The sequence below is a fragment of the Buteo buteo genome, chromosome 2 (genome assembly GCF_964188355.1).
Source record: "Buteo buteo chromosome 2, bButBut1.hap1.1, whole genome shotgun sequence".
NCBI classification, from domain to species: Eukaryota; Metazoa; Chordata; class Aves; order Accipitriformes; family Accipitridae; genus Buteo; species Buteo buteo.
Genome location: NC_134172.1, coordinates 29,287,494 through 29,305,956, shown reverse-complemented (window position 1 = coordinate 29,305,956; position 18,463 = coordinate 29,287,494). Strand labels below are relative to the sequence as shown.

Genomic DNA, 18,463 nt, shown 5'->3' with positions numbered 1-18,463 from the left:
TAATTTTTGGGCCCTGTCAGGGAGTACAGAGGTATATAAAAATGTGAATTAGAAAAGAGCTGAATCTCAGAGCTGACTTCAGTAATGAATAAAAAACTTATATTATGTGTCGGTTTATTTGTTTCTTAGTATGTGGGTGTGTATGCTGACTCATCAGCCTATTTTAAAACACAGTTTTGTGCTTTTTTTTTCTCCTCTGACTCAACTACAGCCATTTCATTATAACATATTACAGCTATTGAAAGGGAACTTTCCTGAGAAGGCTGTTGCATTTAAATAAAATGGCCTGTTGCAACCACTTTGCTATTATCAATCTTTTATCCCAACCCAAAAGGGTTAAAAATATCTTTGCAAGTTGTATGCAACTTGGAGAGCTCTGCTGATCTACCGGAACTTTGGAAAACTAAAGTTGCTTCTGTGCCTTACCACAAGTTTGAAACAAGCATAATTAAGATAAACTGATCTGGCTTTCAGTAACATAACATTATCAACGTTGTTAACCACCATTTTTGTCCTCTGCATGCTTCCACAGTGGAGCTCTAAATGTTTCCACGTAAAATAACGCTTGGGGTTCCTTGATAGTTCTTTCACTTCCCAAATATTTTGTAAGCTAGAGAAAAGGATTACGATCCTGGTTACAAATTTCATGTATTTTATAGAACTATTTAACATTTCTAAAATAGGAAGAAAACTGTTTTTAAGGAGTAATGGCTCAAGTGATCTTAGAGCTTCTTCAGCTGCAGTTCTAGTGCTAGTAAAACTAGCAAGGGGAATCAGAAGGAAAGTGGCCCCAGTTATTTCCCAGCAGCCTAAGAGAGGAAAAAAAAAGTTACTACAGCATTGAACAGTGTAGAAATCTCACTCTGTGTAAACTGTTCTCATGGGGAAATACCCCAATAATTCAAGCATTGGTCAGAAGGTCATAAAGGTGATCTGAAGTATGTTCTCACAAAATTCTAGAATAATACCCAACTCTTACTTATTTTCAATTGATACCAATCCTTTTTTTTTTTTGACAGTTTTATATAATGCTTCAAAAAGCAACATAAAAGTAGTCTTCTCCAATGTTTTAAATATTAGACTATGTAATGATTTTGGTGTGGAGTTTAATAGAATTTTAAGCATATTCGTAGTACTGTTTTTAAAGAGAAATGAGTCTTAACAGCAGTGAGGTTATCTAAGATAATCAAGGAATTATTTGTTGCATAAGCTACAAGCCCAGATGTCCAAGAGAATTGGGTCTAAAAGAGAAAACAACAAATATTCACGCAAAAATACTCCATCTCACTTAACATACAAAACCTAGATTGGATATTTTTAAAAGGTTCCTTCATTTCTTTGTTTATCAAAAAAATTATTTCTCTTGACTCTCTTGTTCTGAGACAGCTTCAAAGGATCAGTTTGTGAGGTCCTTGGATTCAGAACCTGGTGATAAGGATGACATGGTATTACTGAATGAGATCCTCAACGCTTCTTCCCTGGACGAGGGGGAATTCAGCAAAGAGTGGACAGCAGTTTTTGGACAGGTTCCACTTGCTGATCTCACCATGAACTCTTCAGCTGGAGATGTGGAGAATACTTCATCATCTGTGGCACCAACACCATCAGGCTACTTGCCCTCACAGCTGTTAGACCAAAACATGAATGACTTGCAGTCATCTTTACATGGTGAGAGCTTATCTTGTTCTGTTAGTGGTTTGGGTTTAGGTTTTAGAGTATGGTTTTCCGCTATGTAGAAGCGTGGTGGCAGCTTGTGTTGTGCCATAGCTGCAGAAACTCTGAAGTTAAAGCAGAGTGTGGCCTGGAGAAAAACGTGTGAGTAGCATATTTGTTTTTCTAGCCCTGCTCATTCAGTGTTTGTGAATGAGGTACGCTAAAACCTGAAGTCAAAATTACTGTCTTGAATGTTTTTATTGAGTTTCCTGAAATGTTCTGTAGGCCTTTGAGATTTTTTTTTTCTGTAATAGAAAATCTGTTTGAGTGGGTTTTACTGTTTAAAACGCAACTGCTGTCTGTTAAGTGGCCAAAGAACCAAAAACGATTACTGTCTTTTGTCTGGGAATACTATTGCTAAACAACTTAGTGAAAATCAATTGCATTCATTCGTTTTCTATTTTTTTCAAAGCATCCCATACTGTTGCATGTGGGGATATGGGTAAGGTAGAATGGGTTGTCTCATCCTAGCAACGATACAGGTGGATTCTTCTTCTAGGCTGGTTATCTACTGATGAAAGTCTTTCTCTCCCCTTTCGTCTATGCAATTCATTTTCTTGGGTTTTCCAAGCTGCTGGGGGGGGGGGAGAGGAGAGGAAAGAGGGGAACTAGGGCAGAGCTTTCCTGCTGCTGCTTTGGCCTTGAGGAAGGGAGGGAGAAAGGCAGGCTGGTAATACCCAGCCAACAGCAGCTACCTTTGTCTTCCACACAGTCTGGCTAGATTTCTCCTAGGGCTTTGCAAGCTGGAGGAGGACCTTGTCTTTTTGGTCTCTGTCCCAAGTCATTTAAATCTCATTTGGGGAAGAGTGATGTAGGAAAGACTAGCAGACTGACTCCATCCTGAAGACTACTTCGTGGAACCCATGCAGCTGGTACAATCATACATGATGTAAAATGACCTGTGACATTTTGGCAAGAATAAGAAAGTCGAATTTACCTTATAATTAATAGTTATCATCACTCCCCCTAAAGCAAGATATTTGGGTTCACTGACTTCAACGCTTAGATGGAAACTAGGGGGCTGACATTTGTAATGATGCAGTTTTAGTTGTATTTTTATGATAAGGTACATGCATATATGAGTATGATTGATAGAGTGAAGAGGGGACTGGAAGAGTGTAGGATTTGACCTCATAAAATTTGAGCTAAAAAAATCATGAGGTTTAGTCATTGCATTGTCAAATTAAACAGTTTTTGACAAGAAGCAGACACGGTATCTATTGAAAGGGGGAAAAGGAACAATGAAAAACGCCTTTCTTGATACAGAGACATAAACAGATTTTAAGCAAATTACTGAAAATAGCAGTAGAACTACTATGGGATTGATTTTTTTTTCCCAGAGTTTTTACATATTTTTAAATGTAAACGTGTTTTTGAAGGAAAAATATTTTTGAGGTGTAAATGGCAAACAGGGCTGGGTATCCTTTCTGAGGCTGTTATTGCTCTCATTTGCACAAGACACTGACATTGGCTGCGCTGTTAGCACTTCAAAGTCAGAACTCGGGTATGTTGCATGCAATGAACACTAGAAATGGTAAATCCATTCCAGTTAATGTGGTATCCCAAAATGTTTTTTAATAAGAAAAAGAATAAATCTGTATTGGAAGAATAAATTGCGTTGATGTTTTCAAATAGTTTTCCAAGGGTTTGGCAGAAGATCATGGTAATTGATCTACTGGCATTTGAAAAGTCAGAGCTAATCAGCTGAATGATCGCATCTGACAATGAGCATGTTCCCAGCTGACTCTAGTTGCCAAGTAAAATGCATTATTTAAACTAACTTTCATAGACTATTTTTAAGTTTTTTTGTTTCTTATTTTTTAACAGAAGTTAAAATCTTGTCCATTTTATGCCTTGTGAAATCTCAGCTTTAATCTTAAACTGCATTTCATTTCACTTCACAGCACTTCTTTCATAATTTGGCCTTATCAATACATTTGGGAATGGGGGGGGGGGTGTTTAACAAAATACTAACTGCATTATAAATATATCTAAACATACAAGTTGGAAATATTAGAATATATGAATTATGGGTATTTTTACTGAAGACTTGTGATACATCTCTTATGCTTTTTCTTCCCCCTAATTAGTACGATCGCTTAATAATTATTCAGTGTGAGGTGCTACACTGGAGCCTCGATGTTGCATACTTCCTGTGTGAATTTGGCCTTAAGACCATAAAGATTCTTAAAACTCACATGCTTAACTTTAAGCACATTAACTTTTCTATTAACTTCAGTGGGATTACTTACTTACTTTACGTTAAGCACACTCATAAATCTTTGGGGCTTTGTTTTCTCTCTGCCTCAGACCTTAATCTGTAAAACAGGCACAATGCTATGCAGGTTATAAACTGTTACGGTCAGGAATTCCCAGCTCGGAGTTTTCTCTGGCTGTATTTATAGGCAGGATCTAGCACAATGGGACTTTGAATTGCTGTGGGACTACCAGGTGCTGGTTTAAAATACATATAAATGTGTGTGTATATATATATTAGAAACAAAGCATGCTCCCAACAAATCTTTTAGATTCTCCTCTAGATACAGCTTTGTAGTTTGGTTGCCTTTCCACTTTTTCAGAGAGAGCATTGGCTTTCTCTTTTATTATGTTTACGGCCTCATTTACTTACTCATACCACTAAGGGCTCCTCTTCCCTGCATGTGCATGTATTCTAGTTGGTAAGAAAATGCGCAGCTTACCATTTCCATTTCTAAATTTAATTGTGGTAACATTTGTGAAGATGCTAGCTGAAAAGTAAGCTCTTTGGTTTCCTTGCTGTCTTGGCAATAATCTTTTGTCTAGTCACGTAACAAAGCCATCCTGTGAACAGGCAAACCAGAACAGGCTTAGGGCTGACAACTGCTTTCAAATTGATAGCCTGCAGTTTGTTTTTGAAAGGCAAAGTTGTTCTCTGTAGCTCGCTGTGAGTGGACACTAAAAACATAATTCATGAAAGTATTTAATAAAAATTCTGTGTCAGTCTTTCCCAGCACCTTTGTAGATGGACAAGTTCATTACAAAAACATCACACATTTTCTGGAACATTTTTGGTTGGATGTTTTTGTTGCCGTTGTTAGGTTCTTTTTGTTTCCTAAGTGGTGCTTGAGCTTCTTGCGTTCCAACGAACAGAGAACCAGACCACAGCATCTCTCAGGGACGTGCTACTTACCAGGCCTTAGTCCAGGGACTCAAAAGGAGGGCTCCAAAGGAGTTAACTGGTCTGTGGTGTTTCGCTCTGTGGTCTGCCAGTCACATCAGTGTAAACGAACATCAGTGAGGTCTCAGGGAGCCAACTCCTGATCTCACTGAAGTCAGTGGGACTTGCACAGAAAGTTTCCGGGCAGCACTCCCATTCATTTCTATGAAATTAGGATTTGGCCCTGTTTGCTTAAGCCACTCAATTTATCCATTGCTATCCATTGACGTATTAAAACAATTTCTTGCAATACATCTCCAAACAAATGAAAGCATTACAGTTTTCTGTAGTTGTGTGTAATGTCCTCTGCCATTCTCCTCTTTTGTAACACAAGCAGAGAAAATGCCTGGAAAAGTATGTCATTCTGAAGTGTTAATGCCCTACTTTTCATTATTTATGATTCAAATGTGCTTATTTGAAAGATTAAACTCTAAAATCTCATTTTCGGGGGGCACAGGCTAGCTCATAAGCCTTTTATCACCTTTGCCTAGAACAAATATATGTGAGCCCTCTGCATCCAGATTTAGAAGCAGTTTTCGGTTTGTTTCCTTAGAGACAAGGAGGATGTTTGTAGCTTTAAATTTCCTTCCTAATTCGTGTGATTTTTATAGAAACACTCTTCTTGCCTCTTTTTAATAACGCAGCTTGGGCGTCAGACCTTTTATAGTCAAGGTAAGATCAGAGAGTGATGAGAATAATCTACTGGAGAAAGGAAGGGTTTGTGTGACTTACGTGGCTGTTGCCATAACTGTCAGGACACTGGGTACCAGTATCCGACAGGGGTCTCAAAAGAGAAGAAAGTAAGGGGAGGAAGGACAAAGAGAGTAGAAAAGGATGTGAGAGCATGAACTTGTAGAAAAAAGAGACTGAATAAGGAAATGCTAACTGTGTGCACAGGTGACTATCCTGTTTGTGATACTGCAGAATTAGATATGCTAGATCCCTGAGATGGATGGGTAATTGATCAGGCCACACTTAGAGGAGATATTATTGAAATCAGAAATATGACCTCCAGTCCTCTAAATGTGATAAATTGTAAGAATTTAAATATCTTAAGCCAGGGACAAAAATGCTCCATTTTTTCCTAATGTGTTTCCAGGGTACAACACCCCTAGTTCATTTTGCCAGCCTAGCTCATCTGGCCTCATTAACTGTATTTATCATTACTCTTTTGTGCCTGTGGAATATGCATGTAGGAACAAAAAACTGTGAATACTCAGTTTCACTTCTTCCTGCATAGTTACTCTCTTCTCTGCTGAGAAGATTCTTCCAAATGAAGAACAAAAAAATACTCCATTAAAACCTAATGTTAACTTAGTAGTGCATCTTGGATTTAATTCTTCAAAGTGTTTTGCAAGAAATTCTTTTTTTCAGAATTAATAATCTTATTGCAAAATTAACTAAAAAATCTATGGTCACTAAATACGGGGTTTTTTGAATAGTTGATGTAATGAAAGTCTTTGGAACTGTAAAAGTAAAAGGTGGAAAAAATGTTTAGTATGTGTGATATTTTCACCCAAATGTAAGTGATATTCTTCTCCCTTCAGCTATGCTTGACTTGATTACTCTACTGGGCTCTTTGTAAGCAAGTATTAACTGTGATTGGATAAAAGAAACAAGAAGGGATCTTTTTTAGCCAGGTTAAAGGCTTGAGTTGCCTGAATCTAGAGATGATGAAACTGATCCACAGATACTCTCTTCTTAAAAATGTTGCTTGTCTGCAGCATCTGACTGCTGATTTCTTGTGTACAAGGAAAGATACGAACAGCCATAAACAAAATATTCTGCTCCATGGTAATTCTTCATGCTAATGCTGCTGTATTATTGAATTTTTAGGATGGGCAGCTAACAGCGTGAGCCCACCATCTATACCACAGCCAGTACAGAAACCAAACAGCCTGAATGTGAATGCTAACAAGACGCCAGTGAAAGGTGATAGTTGTGTATTTTTTCAGTTACTTTGGTTTTCCTTTTTAGCTGTGACTCTTGTATCTTTCCAGTCTTGTCAGTTACTCTACCATAATAAAACCTATTTTTATAGTAGTTGCATGTCAAGAATCTTGTGCTCACTAATGAATTACTCTGTTTCAGTGTTGATTATGTGTATGATATATGTGTATTTTTTTGGTAGCCTTCAGTACTAGTAGTATATCAAAAGAGTAATTTACTATATAATGAGGGAGCTGAAACTACAGTTTCTTTTTCTACTTTAATTTTGAGTCACACAGAATAGCATCTGCATGCACTTTGTCTAAGCTAAACTGTTTCAAAGCTCTAGAAGGACACTGGCTAAAATATGGGCTACTGATAAGGCACAAGAGCCCTACTTGCAAATTTTGTTGATAATATATATCATATCAGTAATCATCTGTTTGAAACTTAATTCACTTCTTGCAACTGAGCCAAGAGTGCATAGTCCTGCCATCTACTGAGACAAAGCCCCACTGATTTTGACTAGGGTTTTCTGGATAAGTGAACCAGAAATATGTTGAATCCTTATTGCCAGTTTGTAGCCTATTCTGTGCATTTGCATTCAATCAGAAGCTATGTCAAAGATGTTCAGTGCAGAAGAAAGGAGCGACATGTATTCCTTCCCCTGCCTCCCAGGATTAAAAGACTGGTATTTTTCAGCTCAGCAGAAAAAAAGAGGGTTACGGTGTTTTTGAAACTGATTTGGAAACGAGTGTGATACCACAGCCACAGTACCTTCACCAGAAAATGGAACAGCCTTCAGCTACTTTGAAATCTGTGTTTATGAAAGTGGCAGATACTCCAGCCTTGCAGACACCAAGATTAAAGTCATGCCAGGTGGAGCCTATTTTGTCCGTAAATTCCTTGTGTCACAAAGAATTCTTTCATGCGATGTTGTATCTCTGAGTGGAAAATCATGTCTTATTTCACTATCACTGTAATATATGTTAAGCATATGGTCACAAAAAAATAAAGCAAGTGGTGATGTACCTTTTTTATAGCAGCCAAAGTTGTCACTGCTTTAACCTGAACATCTGCCCTGTTGGAATAAGGGAAGGTAGGAGACCTCTGTGAAATCTTTATGTCAATATAGACACATAGATGCAATAGTCCAGCTGCTGTTGGAACATATTCCTGGTTCACATTTTTTTATATGCATCAAAAAATACACCCTAATACTAGAAGCTGTACTTGGGACTGGCTATCAGATGTACCCCCCTCTCACTCCAGCCAATACCTTCCCATTAAAACTTCATTCCAGATGGGTAATGACCTTGTGTGGTCATATACAGGGGGGACAGAACAGTCACATGAACTGGATTTAGGCAAAGGAATTTAGTCCTGTAAGAAAGGTTGAAAGTAAAATTTGCCTTCACTTTCCTTTTTCTTTTTTCAGGCACACAAATAAAATACCTTTCATGAAACAAAGCTAGACAGAGTGAAATTGTTTCTATTTTTAATTAAAGTGTTCCTGTAGTTATCATGGCAGGAGCCATATAAAATACACAGGCAGACAGATGTAAAACATTAATTCTTACTGAAGTTCCATATTCTGTTAAAGGTAGTGTTTTAAAATGCCATCACTCATTCCGATTTCCTTGTCAGAAGTGCTCTTAGTAATAAATTAAACAATAGTGTGGCATTTGTTTGACCTCAGTCAAACGTTCAGTCAGTTTTGCTTTAAAATAGTTGACAATTCTGTACTTTTTTTTTTTTCCCAGAACCTACAAAGAATCCTAAGGACTTGACTGCCTGGTTCAGTCTCTTTGCAGACCTTGACCCATTATCCAATCCTGATGCTGTTGGGAAAACTGATAAAGAACATGAATTGCTTAATGCATGAGTCAGCTGCCTATGGTAACTCACATTCTTCCATTCATCAACACTATTTTGAGGTTTAAAAAAACTAAATGAAAATTAATATACTGTTGTGAAACTATAAAGTATGTGCCATGATAATAAAACTAAAGGGAATGAATCCCCTTTTATATAGGTACAGTTATTTGCTCTTGTTTTGTATAAAGAGTTCACATTTATTTTCTACGTGGATTTACAAAAATGAGGTTAAAAATTAGGGCAGATTTCCTGCCAAATTAGATTATCTGCTGAAACACTGTCTTTGCCTGAGGTGATGCGGAGCTAACGCTGGAGTGAAATACAAATTGCAAACCTATTTTTTTATAATGTTTCTTGAGTAAATAAAAAAAATCATGTAACTGAGGGGGCTGCATGAGTCAAACATCTATCATGTATATAATATATATATTACTGCTACATTAAGATGTCAGCTAAATTTGTTTTGTTAGTACTCACAGTGAAAAACCTGTGCTGGGGCTAATTATTGAAGAAATACATTTGGGTCTGTGCAGCCATGGAAATTGTGCCCTTTCTGATTTAACTTACTAGACAAACTGCACTACATAAACAGAAGTCATGCCCAGCAGGCTTGTTTTCTGAGGTTTTTCTCCATTGCACCAACAGAATATGCACCTGTTTGCAGAAGTTCCTTGCAACTGATGCTTTACCATGCCTTCAAACCATTCGTATTTCTTTTCGGAGTATTTTTCATCCAGTTTATTTCTGAAGCATGTGTTATTTTGAGCTTGTTGTGACATTAACTCTTTAATAAAATGATTTTGACAAAAAAAAGACCTTTTATTCCCACTGGAATGCTGGTGTGCTGTTGAATTGGTACATAACAAGCATTTGAAGATAAAACATTTGACCACTTTTTAGACAGTACCTAATAATTAATGTCATTGCCTCATGCTGTTTCTGAATAGTAATCCAGTAGAACAGTAAGAAAATTTGAACTCACTCAGTATCCCTTTGCCTCCCCACTCTCCTTTTACAGCAAAGGAAGGTAAAAAGGATGTGTCAGCAGCTGCTTAAGATCATAAATTCTGCATATTTGCTCTATGTACTGTATAAGACCTATTTTGCAATTTATTGTATTTGGCCTTTTTTAGTTCAGTTAATTTTCCTTTTACATTGGTTAAGTTTTTCACTACCAGTTAACTGTACACTCAGTTAATCCTTGCCTCATGGTCTATTAGATAACTAAGTACCTGTATTGGAAACATGACAATAACTATATAACCATAGAAGTTAGTTAACCAAGCTGACCTGCTGCTTCTTGAATGGAGCAGAACATAATTTGATGGCTCCACTGAGCATCATTAATGTGTGTTTGATACCTCCTAACTAAAAAGCTACATGCTATCAGTAGTTGGGGGGGGTTGGACTGACTGGAGTTCATCTGACTGAATCCTCAGCACATTTTAAATAAACACCTCTGTCCAAAACTGTAGTGTTCAAAAGCCCACCCCATAACCTGGAAGTCTCAAGGTACTTCAGTTTTTGCCAGAGAAGTTCTTCAGATGTGTAGCAGCATATTTTCACGTTTTTTGTATGGCCTGGTCTTCTCTTTGCGCAGTACCCAGCCCAACCAGGTCTCTAGCACGGAGGCTGGTAATTAAGACATGGAAGCAGAGGTGGATGCCTAACTGTCTCTAAAGATAAAACTTGATTCCTTCCACAGTATTTCCTACTGTTTGGTACTGGCAGCTCCTTGCTCAATAAGCCGTCTTTTCTGGGATGTATAACTTTGTTGAGCATTAGCGGGGACCCTGAACTCCTGACTTTGGGCTGCAGTCTCTGGCAGTAAATAAGGCATCTACAAAGTGGATTAACTGGGAAATACCTAAGGTTTATGCTGGGGTGCATTTACTTACACTTATGAGTGCTCGTTTGCACTCATAACACAGGATGTTTGCCCCAAATCCTTTTCATGTCAAACTGTAATTATCTGCAATGCCAAAAATGTTAGGAGCTCAAGGGACACACAGGCTGCTTTTCAGCCCAGCTAGGTTACCACTGAAATCGTTAAACAGATTCTTGCAACTTTTAAGCAATTCTGTGGTTGCTAAACTTGCTATGGATTATGTTTGTTTGTCTTGATAGTTGCTAGAACATTCATGGACAATCACTTCAGCATCTTTAGTAGCTAAAGCAATTAGGATAAAAGCAAGGAGGAGGCCATAGTGACTTCAAAACAGCTAATTAACCGTTCTTCAAGAATCAGAAAAATGTTTTTGTTTGCTTTTTAGGTCACAGATTCTAGGGAAAAAAAAAAAAAAGTCTCCTGTCTTGATTGGCACAATTAAGGGCATTGCACAAGTTCAGCTAAAGATGTTCTGAATCCTTATCATGTTTTTAGGTAGAAAACCAGCTGAACTATCATCCCTTTTACACAAGAAACACCATGGCTGCAGGGTTCCCCCCCCCCCCCAACTACACTATCAATTAGTCCATATTATGCATTAATTTCTTGTAATACGTAATTTTTGAAATTAACATTAGCTTTGAATTCTTAGTCCTTAGCCTATGCAATTTTTTTACACTTTCAAATGAAAAAAAAAGGAGCCAAAAGTATTTAAAATAGAACTAATTTTGCTTAAAGAAAAGCAATTGAAATCCCTACGTACAATGCATTATTGTCAAAAACATTTATTGAAGCTGAAAACTAGAGCAAGAAAGCTAACACCCTGCAAATAGGCATTTTTTCAGGCAAAAATCTTAATTACAGAGTTACAAACAATGCTTCCCTACTACTAATGAAGTGTATAGCATGTGTTTCTCGGCAGCCTGACTGCAGAGTAGCTCCAAGCCCCAGTGCCATCGTGAGAGGATTTTCTGTGATGTGTGTACAGGCTCAGCAGTAGTTGGGACAACAGGGTAGTTCATCATTCTGGTAAAATTACAGATGGATTGTTCTACACACATAACGTTCATCTTGATTTAATATGCTTCATTCCAGTTGCGTATTTTGGTTGAGTAGTGGATTCTTTTAAAATAAAAACAGCTGCAGAACCCTATGGCAGATGAAAACAGTGGTAATTGATTAACTGTCTTTATCTGGAAGTTTATTAAAGTTGATGTAACTGATTTTGGTGAGATGAGGTTTCTACAAATCTAAGAACAGCTGCTTCAGGGGAACTGGAGTGTGCGCCTTGGGAATTGAACAGCTCATACAAAAAAATAAGTAACATTTTCAGGTAGCTTTTCTGGCTGCCTTAAGTGATCAGAATTTAGTTCCAACATCATAGAATATGACTTACCTCATTCTCTTCTGCTATTTCCACATCCAACATTGCATGGGCATGACACTGAGGTACTTGAAGCAGGACTACTTGGCCACAAGCAGCCACCTGCCTTCCCCCAACACCCTTTTTAAAATGGGTGCCCTTCAAGTGTTAGGGGCTGCACACGCTAGAAGAAACAGGACCACCCAAGCAACAAGTTGACTGCAAGTGGAGAAGCAGCAGCAGCTTTGCTCCAAGTAGGAATAGCAGCAGGCCTACAAGCCATGACAGCTCCAGGATCTGAGCTCAAGAGGTTGACCCAAGCGTTGTGCATCGTGCTGCATTTTCCTGGGGCCTCTATCACTACCATTTGCCATTTTCCATCACATCCCACTGCAGGTGCCAAGGGATACTGGATAAGCACCACTGAGGAATGAATGGTGGTTGTACTGTCCATGCTTGTTGCTGAGAGCATGTGGGGTGAAATAGCCCCAGGGCAAAGGAAGAACTGGAAGGTCCTGTCTTCTCTCAGTGCAGTTCCCAAAGACGATTACTCAGAGTAGCAGCAAGACACTGACATGGTAAATTTGCAGTGTCAGGTCCCTCCTCGCTTTTTCAAGCTCCCTTCCTCTTCTGCCCAGCATGCAGTTACTGCTTCCACCCACTTGGTCCAGCACCCATCTGCTTTCTCCTCCCTGGCATGGAGGCTCTCGGGCAGGCCAGCAAGGATGACCTGGGCAGCATAGGGAGGCCCTGCCATGCTGCAGACTAGGCAGCCTGAGGCCACTCTTGCTCAACCCATCAGCGAGGACTGTTGCAGGAGTTGGACTTCCATGGCCAGCCAGGGACCCCGTGTATTTCTAGGTTTTTTAACACTACAGGTGTGTAAGTAACCTGAAGATCAGCCCTCACTGCAACCCCCGGCACACCCTCTCATCTAGTGTTTACTGTAAATCCCCCTCTGGTTAGCCTACTTTTACAACTTCTGCTCCTTGTAAATGTCTTATTTTTAAACAAGCCATATGGGAAGGCAGGAAGCAGAGCAACAACTAGGCTTGCCAACAGCCGAGCAGCAGAGGGTTTGCCTCAGCTAAGAAGCAGAAACGCTGAGACAGTCTAGCACTGCGTTGGCAAACTAGGTACAAACGAGCTGCTTCCCACTGTTGGGGCTGCCATCCTTGCTCGGCACGTGCTCAGTGCGCAGAGCCCGGCTGTGATGCTGCAGAGCGCGTGAGCCCAATGCCGTGCGCAGACACAGAGACTTTCCTGTGACAGTAAACCAGGGTACCATGGCCAAACAGGCCCTGCAGGTTCAGCAAGTTTGGCTTTGGGTAACCCATCCAGCCTCCAGCTCCAAGGCAGACTGGCTTTGCAGTCAATCAGACCATTACCCAGGTGTTCATTAACAGTGCTCTCCTAAGCATAAAATTGACTTTTCCCCTCATTGACTAATTAGAAACCAGATAATCTTCCCTTTAAGTAACAGAAGGTATTTGCCTGCACAGGAGCCCACCATGTGAAACCTGCTGGAGCGGGTCCAGAGGAGGGCCACGAGAACGGTCAGAGGGCTGGAGCACCTCTCCTGTGAAGACAGGCTGAGAGAGTTGGGGTTGTTCAGCCTGGAGAAGAGAAGACTCTGGGGAGACCTTACTGGGGGTTTTCAATATGTAAAGGGGGCTTATAAAACAGACTGAGAGAGACTTTTTACCAGGGCCTGAGGACAAGCAGCAACAGTTTTGAACTGAAATAGGGTAGGGTTTAGGTTGGATATAAGGAAGAAACTTTTTATGATGAGGGTGGCGAGACGCTGGAACTGGCTGCCCAGGGAATTTGCAGATGCCCCATCATTGGAAGTGTTCAAGCTCAAGTTGGATGAGGCCTTGAACAACCTGATCTAGTGAAATATGTCCATGGCAGGGGAGGTTGGAATAGAAGACCTTCAAGTGTCCCGTCTGACCCAAACCATTCTGTGAGTCTATAATGAAGTGAGAAGGCTGCCATTTGCCAGGGAGCAGTGTACACCTCCCATCAACTGCATCAACTTTTAACTCTGTTCCACCATACCGAAAGCTTGATGTGCCCAACCTTGCAATTAATCCGTAGTGGAAGGGTGTGAAGTATTGGCTGCTTTCAAAAAATTACAAAATTTAAATTAAAAAAAGGGAAGCATGCTGTAGCTTGGAGGTGAAGGTCTGTCTCATTCTACCTGCCAGCTATTTACACTGGTTGCTGTTGGAATCTTTATGGGATAATGAATACCAAAAAAAAAAAAAAAAAAAAAAAAAGGAGAAAAGAAAGTAGATAAGGGATTTTAGAAATGACTGCAGACCTACCTAAGCTGTTAAAGTTACAGCCAGTCTTCTCGTCAAACAACAGTCTTTCATCTAGCCCAGAAACTTGCTCTGTAGGGTGTTTCTTTTATTTTGGACTTCCACAGCTATTATGGCAGTAGGAAAGGCCCCAGGACAGGTGCTGGAAGCCATATGCTTGCTTCATCAACAGGCTGGGGAAAGGAAAACAAAATTTTAAAAGTGCTACACAATTAAATCATCCACCCTGTCTCCATCTAGGTGGGCGGATAACAGCTGGCTGCAGGAAACAAGCATGCTGAATGTAACAGGAGCAGGATCCAAAAAGGAAAAAACCAAACTCCTACTATTATTCCAAGTGCAATCCTCAGAATAAACCCTTGACACATAAAATACAGAAATTATAATCATGGCCCACTGAAGTCACTGCTTTGCTGTTAGACCTGCATATTTTTCTGGACTGTTTAGGCAGTCTGTGTGGTCTTCCATGATCATCTCTGCCTTGACCTTGAGTATGAGAGCTTCAGAACACCAAAGTCTGACAACAGAGAGCAACCCTCATCATGGCAGGGTGATAGTTTCATTTGATTTTTAGGAGACAACAGAGATTCTGAAGAATGAGGCAAGCCCTGGAGGAATTCTTCTAGTCTACAGTTCAGCTGGGTCCTGGGCTGATCTGACATTTCTGCAAGGTTGTCCCTGCATTTGGTGAGAGCAGCCAGGATTGCAAAGGACCCAGAGGCACGTGAGCTATTCAAGGCTTTTCCCCCAAAATGGCAGCCTCTGCTGTTAAGTCACAGAAGCCTGCCCAGGGCTTGGGTCCGTGAGCATCCCAAACCCATCTAAACGTGGGCCGCTGCCCTGTGGTGTCCTAGCAGGCCTTTTCCAACTGAAAGAAGAACCTGTAATGGCTCTCATCTGGTTGAAAACTTGGCCAAAAAAAAAAGGAAAGAAAAAAAAAATGTTTGAGGCAGCAGAGGTCACAAAGGCACGTGAGCCTGCACAGCAGGGAGACGCCGGCGGCGGCAGCAAGCAGCAGCGCTATCGGAGCCCTGGGACAGGGCCTGTGGTCACCTCTGCTCGTCACCAAACCACAGCCAAGCTTACCTGCGAGGTATACACAGCTGCTACTGCTCTTCATTTAGGGAAATAATTCTGAAAAGCCTTAACTGAACACAATCTTCCTTTTGTCAACACTTAACCCTCCCTTCCCCTCCCACGCTGAGCACTTTGCAGCTTTTGCTTTCATTTTTGAGAGAAGTGATCTGGGTTGCCTTGGAAGCAGGAGAGCTCTCGGCTTCACCAGCCTTTGCCACGTTCATTAGTTGACCTCAGAGAGCGCAGGTCCATCTCACCACTCACATTTTAAGCCATGGGAATGTTGCCAAAACAAAGCATAAAAGGAAGCAAGATCAAAAAGCAAACAAACAGAGGCATCCAGGAAGAAAGGCTGCACTGACACTGCTTCAAGGCCCCCCCCTCTTGCCCCCACCCATTTTAGCAGCCCATCCTGTTTAGCGAACATTAAATGCAATCGGAAAACACTAAAAATCCGTAACAGGTCATTTTCCTACTTGAGATTTGCGGGAGCAGAATGAACTGTCTGTCCTGGGTTGGTTTTTAATGAACAGTACAGCTTGCCTGTAGGTGGTTTGGGTTCCCTCTCTGTTCCCCATAAACATGTGAAGTATCTAGCAGAGGGCTTAACTGAGGTTGAGGTACGTAATGTTGTTTACTTTGATGGTTGTTATCCAAGTGAAAAAAGGAAAGTGTTTTAAGATACAGGAAAATGCTTTTATGGCCCCGAAATAAGTCCTTCTGTTGTGTAGCATCGCCAAAACAAAACAAGTTCCTTTCCGCAGGGAGGACTGTCAAAGTGAAGCAAGTGCCTTTCTGCAGGGAAGGCTTAATCCAATATACACACCATCAGCATTGACAAAATCTCTATCAAGGTGCTTAAGTTTCTGCACCAGGGCATAAGGAAAAAAAAAACAAAAAAAACCAAAATGCCTGACCCACGACAGCGTCAAGTAGCTTGGGGCCAGTCTTACTGTGGTTGGTGGTTCCTGTCCCCAGCTTACTGCCCGAGCCTGAAACACCACCATGATGCTGCCTGCCTTAAGTCCTAAAGGCTGCAGGAGACCAGGCCTCATCCTCTTAGTCTCCAACAGGAAGGAGTAAACCTCTCCCCATCGTCGGAGACGGCGGAGAGGAGACTCCCACGCCGGAGGGGCAGGCAGAGCCCGTACTTACTGGGTTGGGAAACGGAGACGGCCACCATGCCGAAGGCTGGGAGCTGGTGACTTTCTGGCACCAGGAGACAGCTCCTGCTCCAACTGCAGATCTGCATCTACAGAAGGGGGCCGGCGCCCCGGGAGCCACGTCCCACGAAGCCCCCGCGCCTGCCCCGTGCAGCAGTACGAGGAGGCGGCAGCAACCCACAGCAGCGGGCAAGTCCCTGCTGCCGGCCCGACCCGTCGTCTGGGGAGGTTTGCAGCTTGCCGGGTGCTGGGATCAGGCACCTGATGGAGACGCTGCTGGGGCCTGTCTGGTCAAGTGACAAAGTTGCGGTCCGGGTTTGGCAAGCAAAGGGCGCAGGTGATGTGGTCAAGACAGACCTCGGAGAGGACAAGACAGGGGCTCACCCCAGGGGAGCCCCAATAAGCGAAGCGCGGAGACACCAGGGCTGTGGGGACCTCTCCTAGCGCTGCTGGGAGACGGGGCCGGCTCCCCGAAGGGGCTGTACGCCAACGCCCGCGGCCTGCGGAGCGAACGGGAGGAACTGGAGGCCTGCGTGCCGCTGCAGGGCTACCGTCTCCCTGGGATCAGCCGTGGGGGGACAGCTTCCACAACTGGAGCGCTGCCATGGCCGGATGCGGGCTCTTCAGGCAGGAGCGGACAGGATGGTGAGGAAGGGAAGCTGCCCTTTAGGTGGGAAGGCGTGGGTGCCTTGGGATGAGTGCTGACCCAGCTGAATGCTCACGGGTCAGGATTAGAGGGCAGACCAACACGGGTGACATTGCCACGAGCGCCTGCTACAAGACCACCTGATCACAAGGGAGTAGATGAGGCCTTCTTCAGAGAACTGGAAGAAGCCTCACATTCACAGGCTCTGCTCCCCAGGGGCCTTGAACCACCCCGAGATCGGCTGGAGGGACAACACAGCAGGAGACAAGCAGTCCAGGAGGTTTCTGAGAACCTCCTGAGACAGTCAGCCAAGGAGCTGGTGAGGGGAGATGCTCGGCTAGATCCCGTACCTACAAACAAAGAACAACTGGTCAGGAAGAGGAAGGTTGGGCGCAGCTTTGGCTGACGTTACCACAAGACAGTAAAGTTTAGGATCCTGAGAGGAAGGGGGGGAAAGCAAAAAGCAGAATGACAACCATCGACTTTAGGAGAGCAGACTTTGGCCCCTTCAGGGACCTGCTTGGAAGAATCCCATGGGATACAGCCCTGGAAGGGAGTCCAGGAGACCTGACTGATTTTCAAGGATCAGCTGGTCCAAGCTCAATCCTTCCTCTCTACTCAGCACTGTAGAAGACTCAGGGGAGAATCTTAGCCATGTGGATCAATATCCAAAATGGATCCAGATCTGAAAATCACAGGATTCCCAAACAAGTTTTTTCCCCCATCTAGTTTGTTATACAGTCTATTATTTGGATAAATGTATCCAACATTTTCTCACTTACTGGATACAAAACCAAATCATGCTACAGTACTGCATTCAACAGCCTTTCAGTTAGGATGCCACCAAAGAGGCAGACTGCAATCTATAGATGGCCTGATCTGGAGGACAAATGACACTAACCCAGACTACCGCTCCTCTGCAGTAGTAAAGTATCCAGTGTCTTCCTAACCCAAAGAACATGCTGCACATACAAATATGCACATACAGGGGTACCCTCCAAATCAGGTACAGGTAGGGCCTAGGCTGCCTTTGCTTTCCCATTCCTTAGAAAGTGAAAGACCTACTACCATCATCTTCATCACCCCCCACTCCCAAGGGTTTAGTAATCCCCTCCAGAAGAAGGTCAAACCAGAAAGTCTTCCCTAGAGGGAAGCACGTTTCTTAGGTACTGAATTCAGAAAGCGTCTAAACTGTCTCCTTGGCATTCTTTGCTAGAACAGAAAACACGTCCGCCATTGTACCCAACTTCATTTCATGAACAAGAGCCCCTGAATGAGGTGGC

At 42.1% G+C, this 18,463-nt stretch overlaps 1 protein-coding gene across 8 annotated transcripts in view; it reads left to right on the top strand.

Annotated features, from left to right (window-relative positions):
* ICA1 (islet cell autoantigen 1) overlaps positions 1-13,700 on the top strand; it is a 77,818-nt gene extending 64,118 nt beyond the window's left edge. For 6 of the 8 annotated variants that reach the window (XM_075049919.1, XM_075049911.1, XM_075049894.1 and 3 more), the window contains 3 exons: positions 1,387-1,668; positions 6,746-6,841; positions 8,602-9,529. In XM_075049919.1, the coding sequence (XP_074906020.1) occupies positions 1,387-1,668; positions 6,746-6,841; positions 8,602-8,723 (500 nt within the window). In that variant the 3' untranslated portion in view covers positions 8,724-9,529. Of the gene's footprint in view, positions 1-1,386; positions 1,669-6,745; positions 6,842-8,601; positions 9,530-13,469 lie in introns of those variants that run through there. The other 2 variants (XM_075049873.1, XM_075049867.1) reach the window with 2 other exon arrangements.
* Positions 13,701-18,463: the final 4,763 nt, after the last annotated feature.